Source organism: Hyperolius riggenbachi, chromosome 1 (assembly GCF_040937935.1).
Source record: "Hyperolius riggenbachi isolate aHypRig1 chromosome 1, aHypRig1.pri, whole genome shotgun sequence".
Classification (NCBI taxonomy): domain Eukaryota; kingdom Metazoa; phylum Chordata; class Amphibia; order Anura; family Hyperoliidae; genus Hyperolius; species Hyperolius riggenbachi.
In genome coordinates, this window is record NC_090646.1 from 294,873,483 (window position 1) to 294,893,175 (window position 19,693).

The 19,693-nt window shown below is 45.0% G+C and overlaps 1 protein-coding gene and 1 long non-coding RNA gene across 2 annotated transcripts in view; one reads left to right on the forward strand and one right to left on the reverse strand.

The window, feature by feature from the left end:
• Window positions 1-295: 295 nt before the first annotated feature.
• The window catches only part of LOC137548667 (uncharacterized), a 154,980-nt gene continuing 135,582 nt past the window's right edge, over window positions 296-19,693 (reverse strand). Inside the window, exons 3-4 of the long non-coding RNA XR_011026733.1 lie at window positions 10,694-10,868; window positions 296-417 (exon numbers count right to left, since the gene is read on the reverse strand). This is a non-coding gene — a long non-coding RNA (uncharacterized lncRNA). The remainder of the gene's footprint in view (window positions 418-10,693; window positions 10,869-19,693) is intronic.
• LOC137561662 (la-related protein 6-like) overlaps window positions 15,035-19,693 on the forward strand; it is a 34,187-nt gene continuing 29,528 nt past the window's right edge. Inside the window, exon 1 of the mRNA XM_068272987.1 lies at window positions 15,035-15,232. Coding sequence (XP_068129088.1) covers window positions 15,035-15,232 — 198 coding nt within the window. The remainder of the gene's footprint in view (window positions 15,233-19,693) is intronic.

The following is a 19,693-nucleotide window of genomic DNA, read 5'->3' on the forward strand; positions in this document are numbered from 1 at the left end:
AGCTGTCATATTATGCTGGAGTTCGTGAAGACTAAAAAATAAAGCACAGGAGGCCCCGACTCACGGGTCCCCTTGTGGCAACCATATGGTATGGGCCCCATAGGTTTGCTATGGCTGCTATAGTGATTCCTACGCCCCTGCTTCCTTTGTAATTTTCAACTGATATTGTTGGTGCGCTTTCACTGAGATTGGATGTGAAATAATGCAGCTCTTCTTCCTAAATGCTATATATATTCTACAGATAGATCTCACACTAGTATATTGTAGTCAAGATTTCACAAATTCAGCATGCATGTACTGATTTTACTGTTTATTTCAGTGTAGAAACATGGCATCTCCTGGGTATCCATATCAAAGGTCTCCAAATCACTTCTACAGCCTGCCTGTCGATGTTCAGCCTCATTCACTTGGTCGCAACTGGGGAATAAGAGAAGAATGTCGAAACAAATATTTAGAGCATTCCGAAAGGTAAACCTGAACAGCCCTATTATGAAATTTTCAGCTTTATTGGATAACTCTTGTGACCTACTTAAAGAGACTCCGTAACAAAAATTGCATCCTGTTTTTTATCATCCTACAAGTTCCAAAAGCTATTCTAATGTGTTCTGGCTTACTGCAACACGTTCTACTATCACCATCTCTGTAATAAATCAACTTATCTCTCTCCTGTCAGACTTGTCAGCCTGTGTCTGGAAGGCTGCCAAGTTCTTCAGTGTTGTGGTTCTGTGATGCATCTCCCCCCCTCCAGGCTAGGGTTGCCACCTTTAGGGTGAAAAAATACCGGCTTGTGGGTGTGACCTGAGGGGTGTGGCCTAAAAGTGGGAGTGGTTTGTTGCAGACTTTTTAAACGACCACTGACATGAGAGCAGGGATGGTCGTTGTCAGCCAACTTCGCTACGCTGGAACTACGCGTAGTTTTACGCAATTACGCTTCGCCAAACTACGGCTTCGAAATCAAATATTCGCTTTGTATGCATTTTGTAGAATACGTGTTAAAATACGCAATTGCGCGTAGTGCGAAGCGTAGTGCATGCGGATGCTTATGCCTGTATGCAGAAAATTTTATGCATGAATTCCTCTTTAGGTGCTTGTCCTGGGAACTCTTCTATGCGTACATTCCCCTTTCCAATGCGTAAATTTGTAAGCATACAATCGTACGCGGAAAAATAGACGCGAGTAATGCATACGTAGTTCACTACGCAATACACATGTTAACTACGCATAGTAAGCGTAAGCTACGCGTAGCGGTACTTTGCTACGCGTAAATTCGTAAGCGTAGTTCTGCAACTTCACCTACGAACTACGATGCGTAGATGCAAACTACGATGCGTAAATTCGCACTGGCGTAGTTTCTGCTCATCCCTGCATGAGAGGGATATGGAGGCTGCCGTATTTATTTCCTTTTAAACAATGCACATTTCCTGGCTGTCCTGCTAATCTTATGCCTCTAATGCTAGGGACACATGATACAATTTTCTGACAGATTTATTGTCAGCTCGATTATTTCCGACAGGTCTGATCTAATTTCTGATTAATTTTCCGATTGATTTTCGATTCAGCTCTATGGAAAAAAGATCGGACAATCAGATCAGACCTGTTGGAAATAATCGATCTTACAGTAAATCTGTCAGAAAATTGTATTGTGTGTACCTAGCATATTACTGTTAGCCACAGCCCCAGAACAAGCATGCAGATTAGGTGCTCTGACTGAAGTCACACTGGATTAGTTGCATGCTTGTTCCAGGTGTGTGATGCAGACACTACTAATGCCAGAAAGCCCAGCTGGACAGCCAGGCAGCTAGCATTGTTAAAGTGGAAATGAATATGTCAGCCTCCTTATCCCTCACTCAGGTCAGAGATCCTTTAATGCTTGGTACACACTATACAATTTTCTGACAGATTTACTGTCAGATCGATTATTTCCAACAAGTCTGATCTGGTTTCTGATTGATTTTCCGTTCACTTCTATGGAAAATTGATCCAAAATCAGATCAGACCTGTTGGAAATAATCGATCTGACAGTAAATCTGTCAGAAAATTGAATAGTGTGTACCTATCATTAGGCTCGGTCTGGGTCTCTTGAAGGCAGCATTAATGGGTATATTTATACTTACCTGGGGATCCCTCACCAGCTGCTCCATTCACTTGATATCCACCCCCCCCCCCCCCAGTAATCTGGCCATCCATGCTCTTCTGTGCCATGTGCACACCCCTCCCCTGTAGCATTCTGCACCTGTGCAGTAGTGGCCAGGTTGTGCATGTGCAGAATCACATGACTGACCAGATAACTGGAGTGGGGGGTATCAAGTGAACAGAGCAGCCAGAGAGGACGGCGAAGGAGCCCGCACACCTTATGGGGCTGGAAGAAGCCCCAGGTAAGTATAAATAATAACATCTAAAGTACACTAAGGAGGGTCGGGTCTGTTAGGGAAAAGGGGGGGGAAGGGGGGCTAGAGTATGGCAGTACAACCAGCCCAGAAGGAGCGTGGGGATTTACTACCCATGCTTGCTATGGGGTAAGGGAGGGAGTGCTACACTGAAGGGGAGGAGGGCATACAGTTTTTGATGGGGGGCATCACACATATGCTCTATATACATGCATACACACACATGCTCCAGTGTTCTCCCCAAGCTCTTTTAGCCGGGTGCTCCACCCAGCTAGTTTTGGTGAGCACCCGGCTGTCTTCGGCTCACCTCCTGCCATGCTGTAAGCAGAGCTGTGCAGAGAAGCACCGGCCCTGCAGTCTCTCATCTCGCCCCACCCGGCTACTTTTTCATGCCACCCGGCTGGAAAAAATTCTGGGGAGAACACTATGCTCTATATACATGCATACACACATATCCTCTACATACACACACACACACACACACACACACACACACACACACACACACACACACACACACACACACACACACACACACACACACACACACACACACACACACACACACACACACACACACACACACGCTCTATATATACACACACACGTTCTATATAAATACATACACACATCGCACACATGCTCTATATACACACACACTCTATACAGCTTACCTACACAATCTGGTCGTTGTATTCAAAATCTGTTGGCCTTCCTACTACATGGAGTTGGTAAAATTGCCCAGTGATTGGCTAATCAAAATTAGATGTGTGTACCAGGCTTAAAAGGCAACTTGGGGCCCTGAGGTAGGAATGAGGTAGCTGTCTGTGATGTGAAGGAGTCCTCTGGCCCTCTCAGCATGTGGAAGAAGCCACACAAATCAGTAAAACAAGGTAAACTGATTATTATGAAATGACGATGTTTCAGTGTTGAAGTGACCTGAGCACCATATCTATACGGTGACAGCTGCAAGATGGAGCACCACCTGTAGGTAATTTAACCCCATCAGTTACAAACCTTCCTGAGTGGGAAGGTTTCATTTTAGATATATAGTGCACTTTAACCTCAAACGAAACATTACAAAGGTACCTCAGACATCATCACAAAATATCACAAAAACGGTATTTCTCTAACATGCATCTCTCAGGGGAGTTTCCAAACTATCAGTAGAAGAAATAGTAGGTCTTCTATAGCTAGTGGGAGACTGGGCATAAATGAGTAAGAGTAAAGAAAAAAGGGCATAGAACAGGAACAGCATACGTGGAATTACTAGAGAAGGCTCAGCTTCCCATAATCATCACCCAGCTGTAAAAATGTATATTCGTTTTTCAAAATTCCTCATCACATAACTTGCTTCTAGTGCAGGCATGGGCAAACTCGGCCCTCCAACTGTTACGGAACTACAAGTCCCACAATGCATTTGCCTTTATGGGTCATGACTGTGGCTGTCAGACTCCTGCAATGCATTGTGGTTCTTGTAGTTCCTTAACAGCTGGAGGGCCAAGTTTGCCCATGCCTGTTTTAGTGGGTAGGCCCAACCCAGTCCTCCTAAAAGAGTAACCAACCCTAATCTGTAGCCCTCACTGATACTTACATTCTGTCGCCTTTATTCACAGGTATTAAGCCTGGTACACACATCCAATTTTGAATGGACAATAATTGGTCAATTTTACCACTTGTATGTAGTATGAGAGCTTACATACACAATCTGTTCATAGTATCTAAAGTCTGTTGACTCTCATACTACATGGAGGTGGTTAGATTGGTCAGATTGGCCAATCAAAATTGCATGTCTGTATGCACATTTGGGTTTGGGTGCAACTCTCAGCTATAATATAAAAAAGCACCAGAGCCCAGCTGAAGTTCTATGACTTAATGCCAACATTTGACTACACACAGTAGTTAAAATCAAATGCACGGTGCCCAACGTGACATAGCTGCTAACCTCCGTTAAACCTCTTTCAGACAGGTAGCTGACAAGAGGTGAATTCACTGACTGTCAGCTGCTCTACTACACTGTCTGAGCGCTTGCTAACAATCGGTACTGGCACTGGACAAGCAGCCCTCCACGGAGTCACATCCGAGCATGGCCCCTGCTGTGATCAAACACAACATGTCATGGTTCTCAGCTGTCTATCCGAAAGAGGCCTTAGATGTGTAGTAGTTCCCAAATAAACATGACCTGCATGCAGAAATAAATAACGTGTCCACCATTTCTTACTGGCATATCCCAATACATCTTCACCTCAGGATTTTCTTTTACAGTACTGTGAAGAAAGGTTAAAGCAGTAGGATCAGCCATACTATGCCAGGGGGGAAAAAAACACATATATAAGTAGATAAATACTTGCTCTACTTACATAACACATGTATTGTACTGTCCACATTTTGATTTCAGTGACTTTTATATAGTAAATGAAGAGAAATCTGTTCCTGGTGGGAACCATGTCTTTTGCCCACAGTTTAGGCAAAATCCTGAAGTCATTTCTGCCCTTTACTTTTTTTTTTCTTTTCTCCTCCAATTGCTGAGTCACCTCAGCCTTGCTTGAAAACACAAGTGAGCAGGGCATCGTGTTTCAGATAAGCAGCTAGGAAGGGAAATAAAGTAAAGAGGAGCAATATATCATAGATAAAAAGAACCCCCAGCATGCAACTGTTTGGCACTGACTACTAAAGGGCCAGTGCTCCTAAAGTATGTGATAACTCCAAATCATAACAGCAGAAAACGTTCTGAATGCAGGATTAGCATATTTATCACTTAATACACTCAGACCAGTTGCTGCTGAAATTTGATTTTTAAGGTGACAATCCACATTCAGACCAGTTGCTGCTGAAATTTGATTTTTAAGGTGACAATCCCGCTTTAAAGTGGACTTGCAATGTTTAATAGTGGTCTATGTATACTTACCTGGATCTTCCTCCAGCCCCATGGGGTGTGTGAGCTCCCTTTCCATCCTCTCCAGCTGCTCCATCATCTCATCCCCACTGGTAATCTGACAGGTAATTCTCTTATGTGCATGTGCGGCCCAGCTGTGTGTGCGCGCCTGTGCCTGGGAGCATTCTACACCTTCACAGTATTACTACACACTCGGGCAGAATGCTCCTGGTTGTGGGAATGTAATGCTACCAGGCATCAGGGTGAACGAGCTGCACATGCAACAAAGAGCGTGATAGGCCAGATTACTGGCGGGGATAATGAGATAACAGAGAGGCTGGGGAGGACAGCGAGGGAGCCCACATACCTCATGGGGCTGGTGGAAGCCTCCTGTAAGTATAAAAATACCACTATTAAAGTGTACCAGTTACAAACTAACATAAAATATTTATACATACCTGAGGCTTCCTCCAGCCCCATCCGCACGGATCGCTCCCACGCCGCCATCCTCAGTCTTCAGCTCCGGTATCGGGTCCTGTAACTTCAGCCAGTCGTGGCCTGTCTGAGCATGAGCAGTGCACTCTCTCCATCTCTCTCTGTCGGAGAATAGCACTGCGCAGTACTATTCTCCGACGGCGGTAGCGCACTGCGCATGCTCAGACAGGCCATGAATGGCTGAAGTTATGGGACCCGATGCCGGAGCTGAAGACTGAGGACGGCGGCGTGGGAGCGATCTGTGCGGATGGGGCTGGAGGAAGCTCCAGGTATGTATAAAACTTTTATTTTACTTTTGTCTCTGGTTTCCTTAAAGCATCTCAGGTTTCCTTTAACAATTAGCATATAACAAGCATGCATACAGGTGCCTGCTGTGTGCACTTCCCATGTAATCCTGGTACTGGCCATAATTTAGGGGTATATAAGGAATCATCTGGTAAGGTCCAGCTTGTGTTATGTACTGGCTGGTAAAGGCTTGGACTTTCCTACACAGTGCACATAGCATGCAGGACACTAGTGGCTTTGGCTGCTCTCTGTTTCTGTCCCTCCAGATTTCTCTCTTTCTTTTACCAAAAAAAAAAAGTTTTATTAAACCATTAGAACAAGTACAGCAAATACAATGCTTTCAAAGGGAGTACATGATAACATATTGAAGACAGTATTAACAGCATAGAATATGCACAAAAACCTTCAAAATAGTCAGCAATTTGAATAAAATCAGCATTATAGACAACTAGCTAGGGCTATAGAAATAGAACTCTCTGCCAGCTAATTTAACAGTATTCCTATGAAATTTAAGAAAGTTATCTGCCCTGATAGCTTAAGCAACAGCCATACAAACGTTTACCTCCAGCTTTCTCCCTCCAGTGTCAGCTCACCTCTCCCCCTCAAGCTTCAGGCTCCTCTCCTCCCCATCCAGTGACAGGCTGGGCTTCACTCTTCTCCCCCTCCCTTCTGAGGCTCCCTTATCTCCCGGCATTCTGATGATCTTCGGCTCTGACTCACACACAGTAGCTGCAGAAGCACGTGTGTTATTGTCGCTGCCTTGTTTTCGCTTCCTCCCCCTAGTTGTCGGCACACACACACTCAGTCAGCTCCTCCTTCTCCCACACTCCTCTGCAGGCAGCCGGGAAAAACACAGCCACGCTGGTGATTGGCTGGCAGTACCTGGCCAGCCAATCTGAGAACAGAGGAGGGAATTGTGTTGCCAGGGAGCTCGGCCTGGGCGGGCCCTGGGGCAGCTAGTTTTACCGGCAAATGACATGCCGGAAATAATTAAATTCCGGTGCCGGCTTTTTAGTTGATTTAACGGCCAGGCCGGGCAGATACCGGCTGGGTGGCAACCCTACTCCAGGCCCCTCTCTGCACACTGCCTGTGTATTATTTAGATTAGGACAGCTTCTCTCTTCTCTCATCTTTTACAAGCTGGATAAATCCTCCTCTGAGCTGGCTGGGCTTTCACATACTGAGGAATTACATACAGGCAGAGCTGTCTGCACTCTGCAGGAAGAAACAGCCTGACACTTCAGTGGAAGATAGCTGCAGGGGGAAAGAAACACACAAATGATCTCTTGAGATTCAAAAGGAAGGGTGTATACAGCCTGCTTGTGTATGAATGTATTTTCTATGTGTGGACATACTGTACATCAACCTACTTCCTGTTTTGGTGGCCATTTTGTTTGTTTATAAACAAACTTTTTAAAACTGTTTTTAACCACTTTTAATGCGGCGAGGAGCGGCGAAATTGTGACAGAGGGTAATAGGAGATGTCCCCTAACGCACTGGTATGTTTACTTTTGTACGATTTTAACAATACAGATTCTCTTTAACAGGGCCCGTCAAAATGACTGGACTAGGGTGATACAACATTAAACGATTGCCTACTTCATGGGTACTGCCCATGTTGAGGAATGACCGTACATACTTACTTCAGTATTCCTAGTCTATTAATCATGGTCAGATGGTGTGTATAGTAGTACTGAAGAAGAAATAAATATCACAATTGCCTAGTTTTAGAACTTAAGGTACAGCTAAGACAGTCAGACACAAGGAAGGTGTACTGGTTAGTGTTGGAAACAGGAGGAAGAAAAGGGTAGGGTTAGTTTAATTTGAGGATATTGGGCTGTTTTATTGCTAGAATTTTTACTGTATAGATTTCACCATGTAATTGTAGGTGTAGTTCAGTACCAGTTTACCTTAAACAAAAGCTGCTGAAGGATTTGAATTTGATTTTGTGTGTACAGTGAGGATAGTAATTGGTCCCTTGCTGATTTTGCTTGTTTGTCCTCTATGTTTGGGATCAGAAGCTGATCGGTTGCTGGTACGGGCTGCACACACAGCTGTGTAGCTGATGATGCTCTGTGTTCCTATGCGGGGGGAGGAGGGGCAGGTGGGGGAGCGGCACTGACAATTGGATCGGCTGGGAGATTGGGGTTGAGTAGATCCGTCAGTAGATCACTCATGGGTTGGGCGTCACAGGTCATCGGGTACCGTACACGGCTTTTTTTCAGCTGAGACATTTATCGGCCTCCTCAGCCAACTTAAACGGAACCAGAGCTGAAAATATAAAGAAGTTATACATACCTGGGGCTTCCTCCAGCCCCATACGGGCTGATCGATCCCATGCCGCCAGCCTCCTCTGCCCGCAGCTACGAGAACCAGCTCTGCGCTGATCCGTCAGTCGGAGCCAGTCTAAGCGTAGCAGAGGTGTGCTCTTTGCGTATCTCTGCTAGAGTGTATGGAGAGATACGTAGAGGGCGAACTTCTCCTGCGTAGGCCGGCTCCGATGATGTCAGTGACTGGAGCCGGTTCTCGTAGATGCGGGCAGCAGTGGATGGCAGCGTGTGATCGATCAGCGCGTATTGGGCTGGATGAAGCTCCAGGTATGTATAACTTCTTTTTCATTTTTTCACCTAGGGTAGATCTCTGGTACCCTTTAAGTCAGGCATGTGTATGAGGCTCAAGAAATTACCAGTCTGTGATTGTAATGGTAGGTTTATTATAGCTGTAAGAAATAGAATAATGACGAAAGATCCCCCGAAAAACCCAGTGCCTTAAAGTCAGATCTGGATGTGCTTTATAGTGAGTGAGATAAATATTTGACTTCGTACTTGGTGGCAAAACCAGGTAATACAGTTCACAAACCAGAGATCAGATGTTTCTTGTAGTTGGCCTCCAGGTTTGCACACCTCTACTGTGGGATTTTGGCTCATTCTTCTTTGAAGATCCTCTCCAAGTCAGCAAGTTTGAAGCTGATGTTTTGCAACTTGAACCTTCCGCTCCCTCTACAGGTTTTTCTATTGGACTAAGGCCTGGAGACTGACTAGGCTACTCCATGCTAAGAAACACCGGTGGAGGCATCCTTGATGATATGATACTACTAGATGTTGAATACCTATATGAAAAGCTTAATTTCTTACCTTCTCAGGACAAACCATCATTAAATGGAAAAACTGTTTATTCATGCATGGTAGACAATGCGTCTCATGGGTCTTAGCCTGCTTCCTCAGATCAACTCAAGTACTTGTAGAACTTTTGGTCATGAATGTACTTTCAGACACTCATATTCGTGACCAAAAGTTCTTCAGTCACTTGTAATGACCTGAGGAAGCACGGGCCAAGACCTGAGTCTACCGTGCATAAATAAACAGTTTTTCCATTAAATGATGGTTTGTCCTTCAGAGAAGGTAAGAAATTACGCTTCTCCTATACCGTACATCTAGTAGTATATCATATCATTAACCACCAATGTGTGTTAGCATAGTCCATGACCTTCACATGCTTCTTCTTGAGACTCTTTTGTTGCCTTGGCTGTGTGTTTTGGGTCATCATGCTGGACTATATATTCACAACACATTTTCGATGCCCTCACCCTGAGGGAAGGATGTGCTTGCCCAAGACATTACATGGCTTTGCCTTTGTCCATTGCCCCTTGGATGTTGTGAAGGTGTCTGGTCCGCTTAGCAGAAAAAAGCCCCCAAAGCATAATGGGCTCTAGTCACAAAACTTCTCATAAATTACTTCTCAACTAATTGATAAAAAAAAAATCAACTTTCAACACATTTAGAAGCAAAATGATCACTCAGAGTAAAATGTTCCTGATTAACTTAATTCAATATTGCCTTTCTTACCCTAATTAAATTATATTTTTGACCTTTGGAAGCTTAAAAATGTAACATACCTGGGCAATGTCGGGTCATCAGTGGGCGGAGACAAATACAAATTTCATTGGGAAAATGTAAACTGCAGCCATTCTTACACTAATGGTAGGGTTCTCAAACTTTGCACAGTTGGTGACTGGGATTAATATTCAGAAAAGTGGGTGGAGGCTACAAAAGCCAATCAAAATTCATCTATTGATTTTCAAGGGGAAAATTTAATTGCTGCCATTCTTGCACTGTTAATGGCACAAGCCTCAAACCTGGCACAGTTGGCAATTGAGTGACTGGGGTTCAAATTCAGAAAAGGGGGTGGAGCCACATATTTGTTTCATTTCAATGCAAATTATTCCAAACACCACAAAGCTCACAAACTAGGTAATTGAGTAATTGTGTGTTAGCTTTAGAAAAAGTGGGCAGAGTCAACACCAGCCAAATACATACCCAGGGCAACGCCGGGCCATCAGCTAGTATAGAATAATTCTTAGCAAAAAGTACCACCCAAAGAGAGACTAGTTTGTGGTAAAAAAAAAATGTATAGATCAGTTAGGTGTGATAAGTAGTGATAAATGTATTACCAACTGAATGGAAGCAGCACTTAAGCAGTTGCGGTTTTAGCTACAATGGGGCCCTGGGGCAAAAGTAACTTGGGTGCCCCCCTCGCAATGTCCCCTCTCACAGCCTACGAGGATGGGGGGAGAGCATTGCTACGGGCGTCCCCATTATTCCTCTATTCCTTTCCCTTACAAATCCAGTGTGTACGCACAATGGGGTCTTACCTAATCTAGGCAGGACACAGGAGGCAGCACCATGCACTACACTCCAGACTTCTCCCCACAGCACCTCTCTTCCTCGTTCCCTCCATAGCTGAAGGGGGACACACAACTTGGGGGCCCCTTCAGGCTCTGAGGCCCTGAGGCAGTTACCCCCTTTGCCTCTATGGAAGTTCCGGCCCTGTTGAAAGATGAAAATTGCTCTCAATTTTTAAAGGAAAAAACCCTTAGTGGTGACGTGGTTAAGACACATACACACTGGCAATACCTCTTAGGACTTAATCTTTAGGGCTACTGTCCTGAGCATAAGTTCATACAGACACATCATTTAGCCATAGCCAGGCAACATGTCCTGTTGGAGTTGGGAAGAGGGAAGATGGTGTGGTGCTCATTGGAGAGGCTTCTGGTGGGTGAGGTAAGGAGAGGAAGAATGCACCATAATTTTAAAGATCTGGCATCACCGATCATTAACCACTGTATATGATATGCAGTTTCCATATGGTACAGTGGCACATCTTCACCCCATAGATTCTGGGTGCATGATCCCAGGTGACTGGCCAATCAAGAATATACAGTTATTGAGCAAATCAGGTCTCCACTCCACACAGATTAAGGAGAAAAAAAGGTCCTCGTTATTCCAGCATCCACATTAAAACCAACAATAATTTTGGGGCCATATATATATTTGTCAAGGTGCTTAGACAGTATGAATCAAATAATCACTCAACTTTTATATAGCACTATACAACAGCATGATAAGACAACCCACTCAAAGATATAGAGGGGCCCATCGCTGTAACAGTGGGATAAAGAGTATCCAGGAAGCCTCTGGACTATTCCAAGGTGTCCCATTACTGAGGTAAATATCTACTTTTGGGGGGAAGTTTGCTTAAAGGACAACTGTAGTGAGAAGAATATAGTAGCTGCCAATTTTTTTCCCTTTTAAACAATACCAGTTGCCTGGCAGCCCGGCTAATCTATTTGGCTGCATTAGTGTCTGAATTGCACCAGAAACAAGCATGCAGCTAATCTTGTCAGATCTGACAATGTAAGAAACATCTGATCTGCTGCATGCTTGTTCTGGGTCTTATGGTGGGCATACACGGCACGTTTTATATTATCAATCGAGCCGCTGATGGCTCGATTGATAATATTCAACCTGTCCGATACCCCACGGGATTGATACTGCGCTCAATACAGGCGGGGAGAACAATGTGAAGAAATGAGCGGCTGATTAGCAGCGCCCATGGGGACGAGCGCGTATCGATCCGCGCGGACGAGCGGTGACACGCCAGCATCGAGCCTCTGGCTCGATACTGCCTCACTATCTGTTAGATAGTATGCTGTGTATGCCCAGCATTAGGTTAAAAGGATTAGAGGTAGAGGATCAGCAGGATAGCCAGACAACTGGTATTGTTTAAAATGAAATGCATATGGCAGCCTCCATATGCCTTTCTGTTTAAAAGGAAATGCATATGGCAGCTTCCATATGCCTTTCATTACAGTTGTCCTTTAACCACTCTGCGACTGCCTAACGCAGATTGACGGCCGCAGATTGGCTCTGTTGTTCCTCAGCCACGCCATATGGCATCTTCTGGCGAGGAGTGAACAGTGGGGAACAGTGATCAGCCTGCCAGCCAGCCAGCCTTGCTACTTTTTTGATTAATTAAAAAAATGGCAACCATGAAATACCACCAAAAGAAAGCTCTATCTGCGAGACGAAAAGGAGGTAAAAGTCATTTGGGTGCTAAGTTGTATGACCAAGCAATAAACAGTTAAGTTGTGAAGAGCAGAATTGTAAAGAAAATGGCCTGGTCACTGGGAGGGGGGGGGGGGGGGGGGGGAGGAGTATAAACCTCTGGTCCTCAAGTGGTTAAGGATTGCTTCAAAGTGGACCCAAACTTTTGCACTGCTTCAATGAAGTGTCTTTATTCTGCATATAGTTGGTGAAAAAAATTACTTTTCTGTTTGTTTAGGCAGATAAATTTATCTAATTCGTTCTTATCAGCAACTATAAATAGACTGCAGGGGAGGACTCTGCCTAGGCAGCTCTCCATAGAGTAGTTCACATCTCTTCAGCGTACGATTGCACACCATCTGCGCCGCTTTTTTCTGCTGATCCCATTCATTGACAGTGATGGGATCAGCTCTGCGCTTGCGAGCAAAATGCAAGCAGCAGTACGCAATCGCTTCATAGCGCATTGTACTGCTGCGCAGCGCAGTAGATGTGAATGGTAGAAGGGCAATCTATGCCCTTCTGCCGTTCTTGCGTTTTAGCACATACGTGCTTCCAAATGCGCACGTGTGATGTGAACGAAGCCTAAACACTGAGGCCTTGTTTCCATCTGTGCGCTACTCTCCGCTTCTGTCCTCTTTTCAGTAACCTGTATTAATCTGTAACATTGATGTGCTGATAAAAAGCGGATAGAAGCGCACCATCTGTGCGCTTCTATCCGCTTTTTATCAGCACATCAATGTTACAGATTAATACAGGTTACTGAAAAGAGGACAGAAGCGGAGAGTAGCGCACAGATGGAAACAAGGCCTCAGTGTTTAGGCTTCGTTCACATCACAAACAAGGCCTGAGGCTTAGCCCTTTCAGTGCATTCTGCAAAAGTGAAGCCAAGTAAAACTTTTTTTTAGGATTTCTGTAAACAAAGGATTAGCCACAGCATGATAACCTTATCATTAGTTTACAGAAATCCTAAAAAAAAGTTTTACTCAGAAAATACAAAGAATCAATACTTACCTGGCGCTACCTCCAGCTCCATAAACACGTATAAGTCCCTCGCCATCCTATAAATATCACATAAATTAGAACCCAAACAACAATTCACTGTCTCAAAAGGCTGAAAAACCAACCAACACTACAAGAAAAGATGCCCAATCTAGAGACATATGGCATAATAAAAAGTACTCACTACATTCCATATAAGGTGAAAATAATCAAAAAATTTTATTGGGTCTTAACCAAGCACAAAATGAGTTAAAAACAATAAATAATCACCTCTAAATCCAAACGTCATTGGAAGTCCGCAGCAGCAGTAAACCATATGTGTCATTATGTGAATAAATATCAAAAAACATTTTCATAAAAATATATATAAAGTGCATAATCCATATATTGCACAGCCCACAATATAGGTAAAAAAGTTGTGAAAATATACTATGCAAAAAAGTATATACCAAAAATACAAAAAATACAAAAAATACACAAAATATGCAAAAATCTACAAAGTGTCCAAAGTGTTGTGCAACAAAGGATGACTGCGTGCTACAATGACATGCAAAAAATAGTGCAAGAAAAGTGTATGGCTGTTCTCGCCGTCCTCCTGCGGTCTGCCATTCAGCCGCAATCAGCCCTGGTAACTGCTTCAATCGCGTCAGTCTGGGTCTTCTGCACATGCGCTGCCCAGACTGGACCCAACTGAGCCAGTTACTGTAGCTGAACAGCTGACCATGGGAGGACAGCTAGGGACTCACACATTTATGGGGCTACAGGAAGCCCCAGGTAAGTATTGATTCTTTGTATTTTCTAATCTCTGGTTTACTTTAAGTCCCTGGCCCAGGATGAGCATGCAGCTCAAATTCTTTGACTCAGCTAGCCAAAAGCTCAATATGAGCCAGGCAACTGACATTGTTCATCAGAGAATGAACATGACAGCCTTAATATTCCTTTCACTTCAGGTTGCCTTTAAGAATTGCATTGTTGACCCTGGTCTATTGCTCCTGGGGAGGCTGGAAGAGGACACCCTTACCAGGCACAAGCAAACACTGGTCAGAACCCTCTGCTTTCAAGCTAGAAAAGAAATCTTAAAGCTCTGGAAAAAACCTTCAGTTCCAACATTGGGTTTGTGGGCAAAGGCCATTAATTGCTCCCTACCGCTATGAGACCACATATATGAACAGGCGTTGTCCTAAAAAATATGATAAGGTGTGAGGAGTATGGGAAAACAAAATCATGGCTCCTTCTTATTCTGATGTCATACCCATTCTAGATTGATTCCCCGTGTGCTTGGATTCTCTTCTTCTACAGCATAGTGTAACCAATTATCTTCTTATTGCCATCTGAGGTTATGACATGAATAGCTGACCTGCCATAATAGTAGTGTTCATGTTATTTTTGATTTTCTGCATAACATTGCTATGTACTGATATTTATTATATTATGTCAACTTCTTAATGCTGTACACCTACACTATATGTATACTATGCGGTATTCCTCTTACTCTTAAAAAATAATAAGATTTCAACTGTTAAAAAAAAAACAAAAAAAAAATTGCATTGATGTTGAGCAAAATGTCCTACAATAGTTTGTGTGTTTTTCCCTTTAGAAGTTTCTGTGATATGGCTGAGGCTTTAGATGAAGATTCCAATGATGGTGATAGCAAGATCCCTGATATGGGCTTAATTCAAAAGATTGTGAGCCAAGTGGAATTTTACCTGTCTGATGAAAATTTGTCCCATGATTCCTTTCTGCTCAAACATGTACAGAAAAACAAGATGGGATTTGTTAGCATTAAGTTGCTAACATCCTTCAAAAAGGTAAGTGTGGATAGGCATGTATGTGTGTACAAAAAATAAATAAATAATAAAGCCAAGCCCCCCCCCCCCCCGCCCCCCGAGCAGGAGATCCATGCGATCTCCTGCAAATCCCAGCCCCAGGACTCAGGGCCGGTTCAAGAAACAATTGGGCCCTAGGGCAAAATTAGCCTGGGGGCCCCCCAACAGACACCCCTGACCAAAAAACGTCATTAGAGGCTCTTTGTTACAGCCAAATTTCCCTCCTGGGCCCCTGAGCTGACTGCTGACCCTCTCCCAATCACCTCCCAACTTAACAGACTCTGCAGAGTCCCTGGGGAGCAACAGTTAAGATGGGGAAGGACACGTTGGGGGCCCCTACAGGCTCTGGGGCCCTGGGGCAATTGCCTATTTTTTTCTATGGTAGCTCCGGCCCTGCCAGGACTTGACGCCAATTGGCGTTAGGCGGTCCTGGGGCTGCCCATTGGCGTTAGGCGGGCCCCTACAGGTTAAAGAGAACCCGAGGCGAATTTTCTAAAGATAATAGGGCACAGTGGCATGTTCTCTGCACAATGACATGCTCTGTGTCCTTCTATTGCCGCTGCCAGTCACCCCTGGGCTCTGCTGTCCCCCCTGAAAAATAGTGCTAGGCTAGTGATCATCTGATTGTCGCGAGCCTTCTGTTTACCTGGCATTTGTCAATCAGCATTACCTCCCCTGCCTCCTCCATTTCATAGCTCCCTCGTGGAGTACTTCCTGGGTCGCGGCTTTTCCCATTGAGCATTGACTTAATTGCACATTGTATTTCCTGTGACGTGAACTCATCATCAAGTTTAGAGCTAACCTCAGACTGAAGCACTGGAAGTGCAGTTTTATTTGCATACTCTCTGATCTTGTCCACCAGCGCAGCACCCGACAGTAGAGATGTTGCGAACCCGCGGTAACTCGATCCGTTACAATGTTGTACTGTGGACAGGCTCATAGAATTGCATTTAGAGATGTCGCGAACCCGCAAATTTTGGTTTGAGAACCGGCCGTGCTGGACTGGTGCGCAGTGTTGCGCACGATGTTGCCATTGCAGGCGATGGTGGTTTTCAAGCCCATATGGTCGGGCTGAGGTAGCTCAATGACAGAACAACAGAGATTGTCCAGCTGTTCAAATTTGGTCTTTCCACAATGAAGCAACGACCGTATTTTCTAAGGTGTACCCCCCAACACACTCATATAGGTCATTGCTTCATTGTGATACACAAGCCCCTTCACCGTGGCAAAGTATATGCCTTTTGTTTTGTTGCAGCCAGAAAATTTAGGCAAAAATTATTATTCTTTTTGTTAGCGGCCTTAAAAATTCAGGAATCCACCTGGAGTCCTGGACCCTGTTGGTGGTGGCGGAGAAGGCAGTCAAGCGGCCTGCAGGCAGAGATGCTGTGTGGGGGGACTGACTTAGTCTTGGGGCAGACAGCAGCAGCCAGCAGGCAGGCAGAGATGCTGTGTGTGGGCAGCGACTTAGTCTTCGGGCAGGCAGTAGCTCTCCGGGATCCATGCCTCCTTCATTTTGATAAAGGTGAGGTACTGAACACTTTTTACCTAGGCGACTTCTCTTCTCACTGACAATGCCTCCAGCTGCGCTGAAGGTCCTTTCTGAAAGGACGCTTGAGGCAGGGCATGCCAGAAGTTGCATGGCAAATTGTGACAGCTCTGGCCACAGGTCAAGCCTGCGAACCCAGTAGTCCAGGGGTCCGGAGTGGGAGCCTGAGAAATGGCCACCACACATCCAAGTAAGGACTCAATGTGCTGTATAAGTAATGTACCTGCCCTGACCGTGCTTTGCAGGCATCTGTGGTCAGATGGACCCTTGACCCAACGCTGTGTGCCAGAGATGACACCACTTGCCTTTCAACATCACGGTACAGTTTGGGTATCTCCGTTTTAGATAAATAATTGTAGCCTGTATCTTCCACTGCGGTGTGCCAATCGTCACAAATTTTCTGAAGGCCTCAGAGTCCACCAGCTGGTATGGTAACAGCTGGTGTGCTAACAGTTCCGCTAAGCCAGTTGTCTGGCACCGGGCAAGGGGGTGACTGGCAGACATTGCCTTCTTTCGCTCAAAGATTTTCTTAATGGACACCTGGCTGCTGTGGGCAGAGGAGCAGGAACGGCTACCACCACACATCCAAGGAAGGCAGCAGGCACGGCACGCAAGTCCCGAGGTAGTGACGAAAAATAACACTACAGGAGGACTCTTTTGAGGCCCTGCTGTATAATGATGAGACGAATACACTTGAAATCCTTTAACGATAATCTGTTATGGAGGGCAAGTCTGCCATCCATTCAAGTGAAAGGTATGCACTAACTGTCAGGTATAATACAATGTGTAGTCACAGATGCAGTGAAAGGTATTCACAGACTGGTATATAAAACAGTGTGCGGTCACACAGATGCAGTGAAATGTATGCAGTGACTGCTATATAAATAAAACGGCATGCGGTCACACAGGTGCAGTGAAAGGTATGCACGGACTGGTATTAGAATACAATGTGCAGCAGTCACACTAGGCACTGAATGTGCTGGGCCTGGCACAGTATAGCAATCAGCAAGGGCCAGCTGCGACAGACAGGGCTGTATATGGAGAACATTAGCTCTCAAAAGAGCTGTTTTGGTGGTGCTTTTCAGCAACAAATATCAGCAAGGAGCAAGCTAACAAGAGCCTAATCACTGCGATTTACCAGGTTGGTCTCCTCCTCAAGGAGGCGAGAATCTTTTATGGAGGGCAAGTCTGCCATTGTGAGTGACCACAGGTAATGGCAGGGGAATCCTGGTTCTATTCCGGTCCGGAGTTGGAGCATAAGAAACTGCTACCACCACACACATCCAAGGAAGGCAGCAAGCATGGCATGCACGTCCCGAGGTAGTGACCAAAAATAACAATACAGAACTCGGAAAAAGAATTTACTAGGCCCAGCTGTATTGAAATGAATTAACTTTAAATCCTTTAACGAGAATCTGTTATGGCGGACAATGATGACACCACTTGCCACAACAGCTAGGTATATGCAGGGATGAGTTGGGTTCACTCAACAAAACAGCTAGGTATATGCAGTGATGAGGTGGGTTCACACAACACAAAAGCTAGGTATATGCAGTTATGAGGTGGGTTCACTCAACACAAAAGGTAGGAAAGTATACGCAGTGATGAGGTGGGTTCACTGAACACAACAGCTAGGTATATGCTGTGATGAGGTGGGTTCACTCAACAAAACAGCTAGGTATATGCAGTGATGAGGTGGGTTCACTCAACACAAAAGGTAGGTATATGCAGTGATGAGGTGGGTTCACTCAACACAAAAGGTAGGTAAGTATACGCAGTGATGAGGTGGGTTCACTGAACACAACAGCTAGGTATATGCTGTGATGAAGTGGATTCACTCAACACAAAAGGTAGGTATATGCAGTGATGAGGTGGGTTTACTCAACACAACAGCTTGGTATATGCAGTAAAGGGTATTACAATGTGCAGCTGCCTATTACACACACAGGTAGTCACTGAATATGCTGGACCTGGCTGGCAATCTCGCACACACAGTATGAATTACAAAAGCTGTCTATGCAACACAAGTGTTAGATCAGTGGGACACACAGAAAAAAAATAGATCATAAGAACAAGATTAGCTCTCAAAAGAGCTGTTGTGGGGTGCTATTATAGCAATAAGAATCAGCCAGCAGCAAGCGAGCAAGCCAAGAGCTTAACTAATCTTTCCCTAGGAGAAACAGTCTGCAGCAGCTTGCCCTTCTCTCACTATAGCAGGCTCACAAGTGAGTGTAATGGCCGGCGGAGCCTGCCTTATATAAGGGGGGAGTGGCTCCAGGAGTGAGTGTAGCCTCATTGGCTACAATGTGCCTGCTGACTGTGATGTAGAGGGTCAAAGTTGACCCTAATGGAGCACTGTGAGGGCGAACCAAACTTCTGGGAAAGTTCGCGATCGCATGCGAATGCGAACCACCCAAAGTTCGCCTGGAACAGTTTGCCGGCGAACCGTTCGGGCCATCTCTATTCTTAACCTCTCCCTCCAAATCCTCTACTCTGTGCCTATATGGCTAATGTCAGATTGTAGCGTCTCAGTTTCCGGTTTGTACGTGGATTCAAGACTAGAGACATACAGTATCTATCCATGTCCTTTAGGGTAGGCATAGACTGCAAATATTCCTTAAGATCCCAGTTTTCATAGAGGGAGAGAGAGGGGGGGGGGGGGGGGGGGCTCTGCAGGTGTCAGTGGAGTTTTTATCCTTCCTCTTAAAGCTCCCTAAGTGAGATATAGATTCTGGCTCAGAATCGGAGGAAGAAGCCTCTGAATGTTCCTCATCCTTAGGGAGGGTACCATTAAAAGTGCCATCCTTATCCCAATGTGGCCTGCATGAGGGGGACCCTCTGTCCCAATCAGAGGAGCCCCTCTGTGACAGTGAACTGTGTTTCTCCATCCCCTTGCC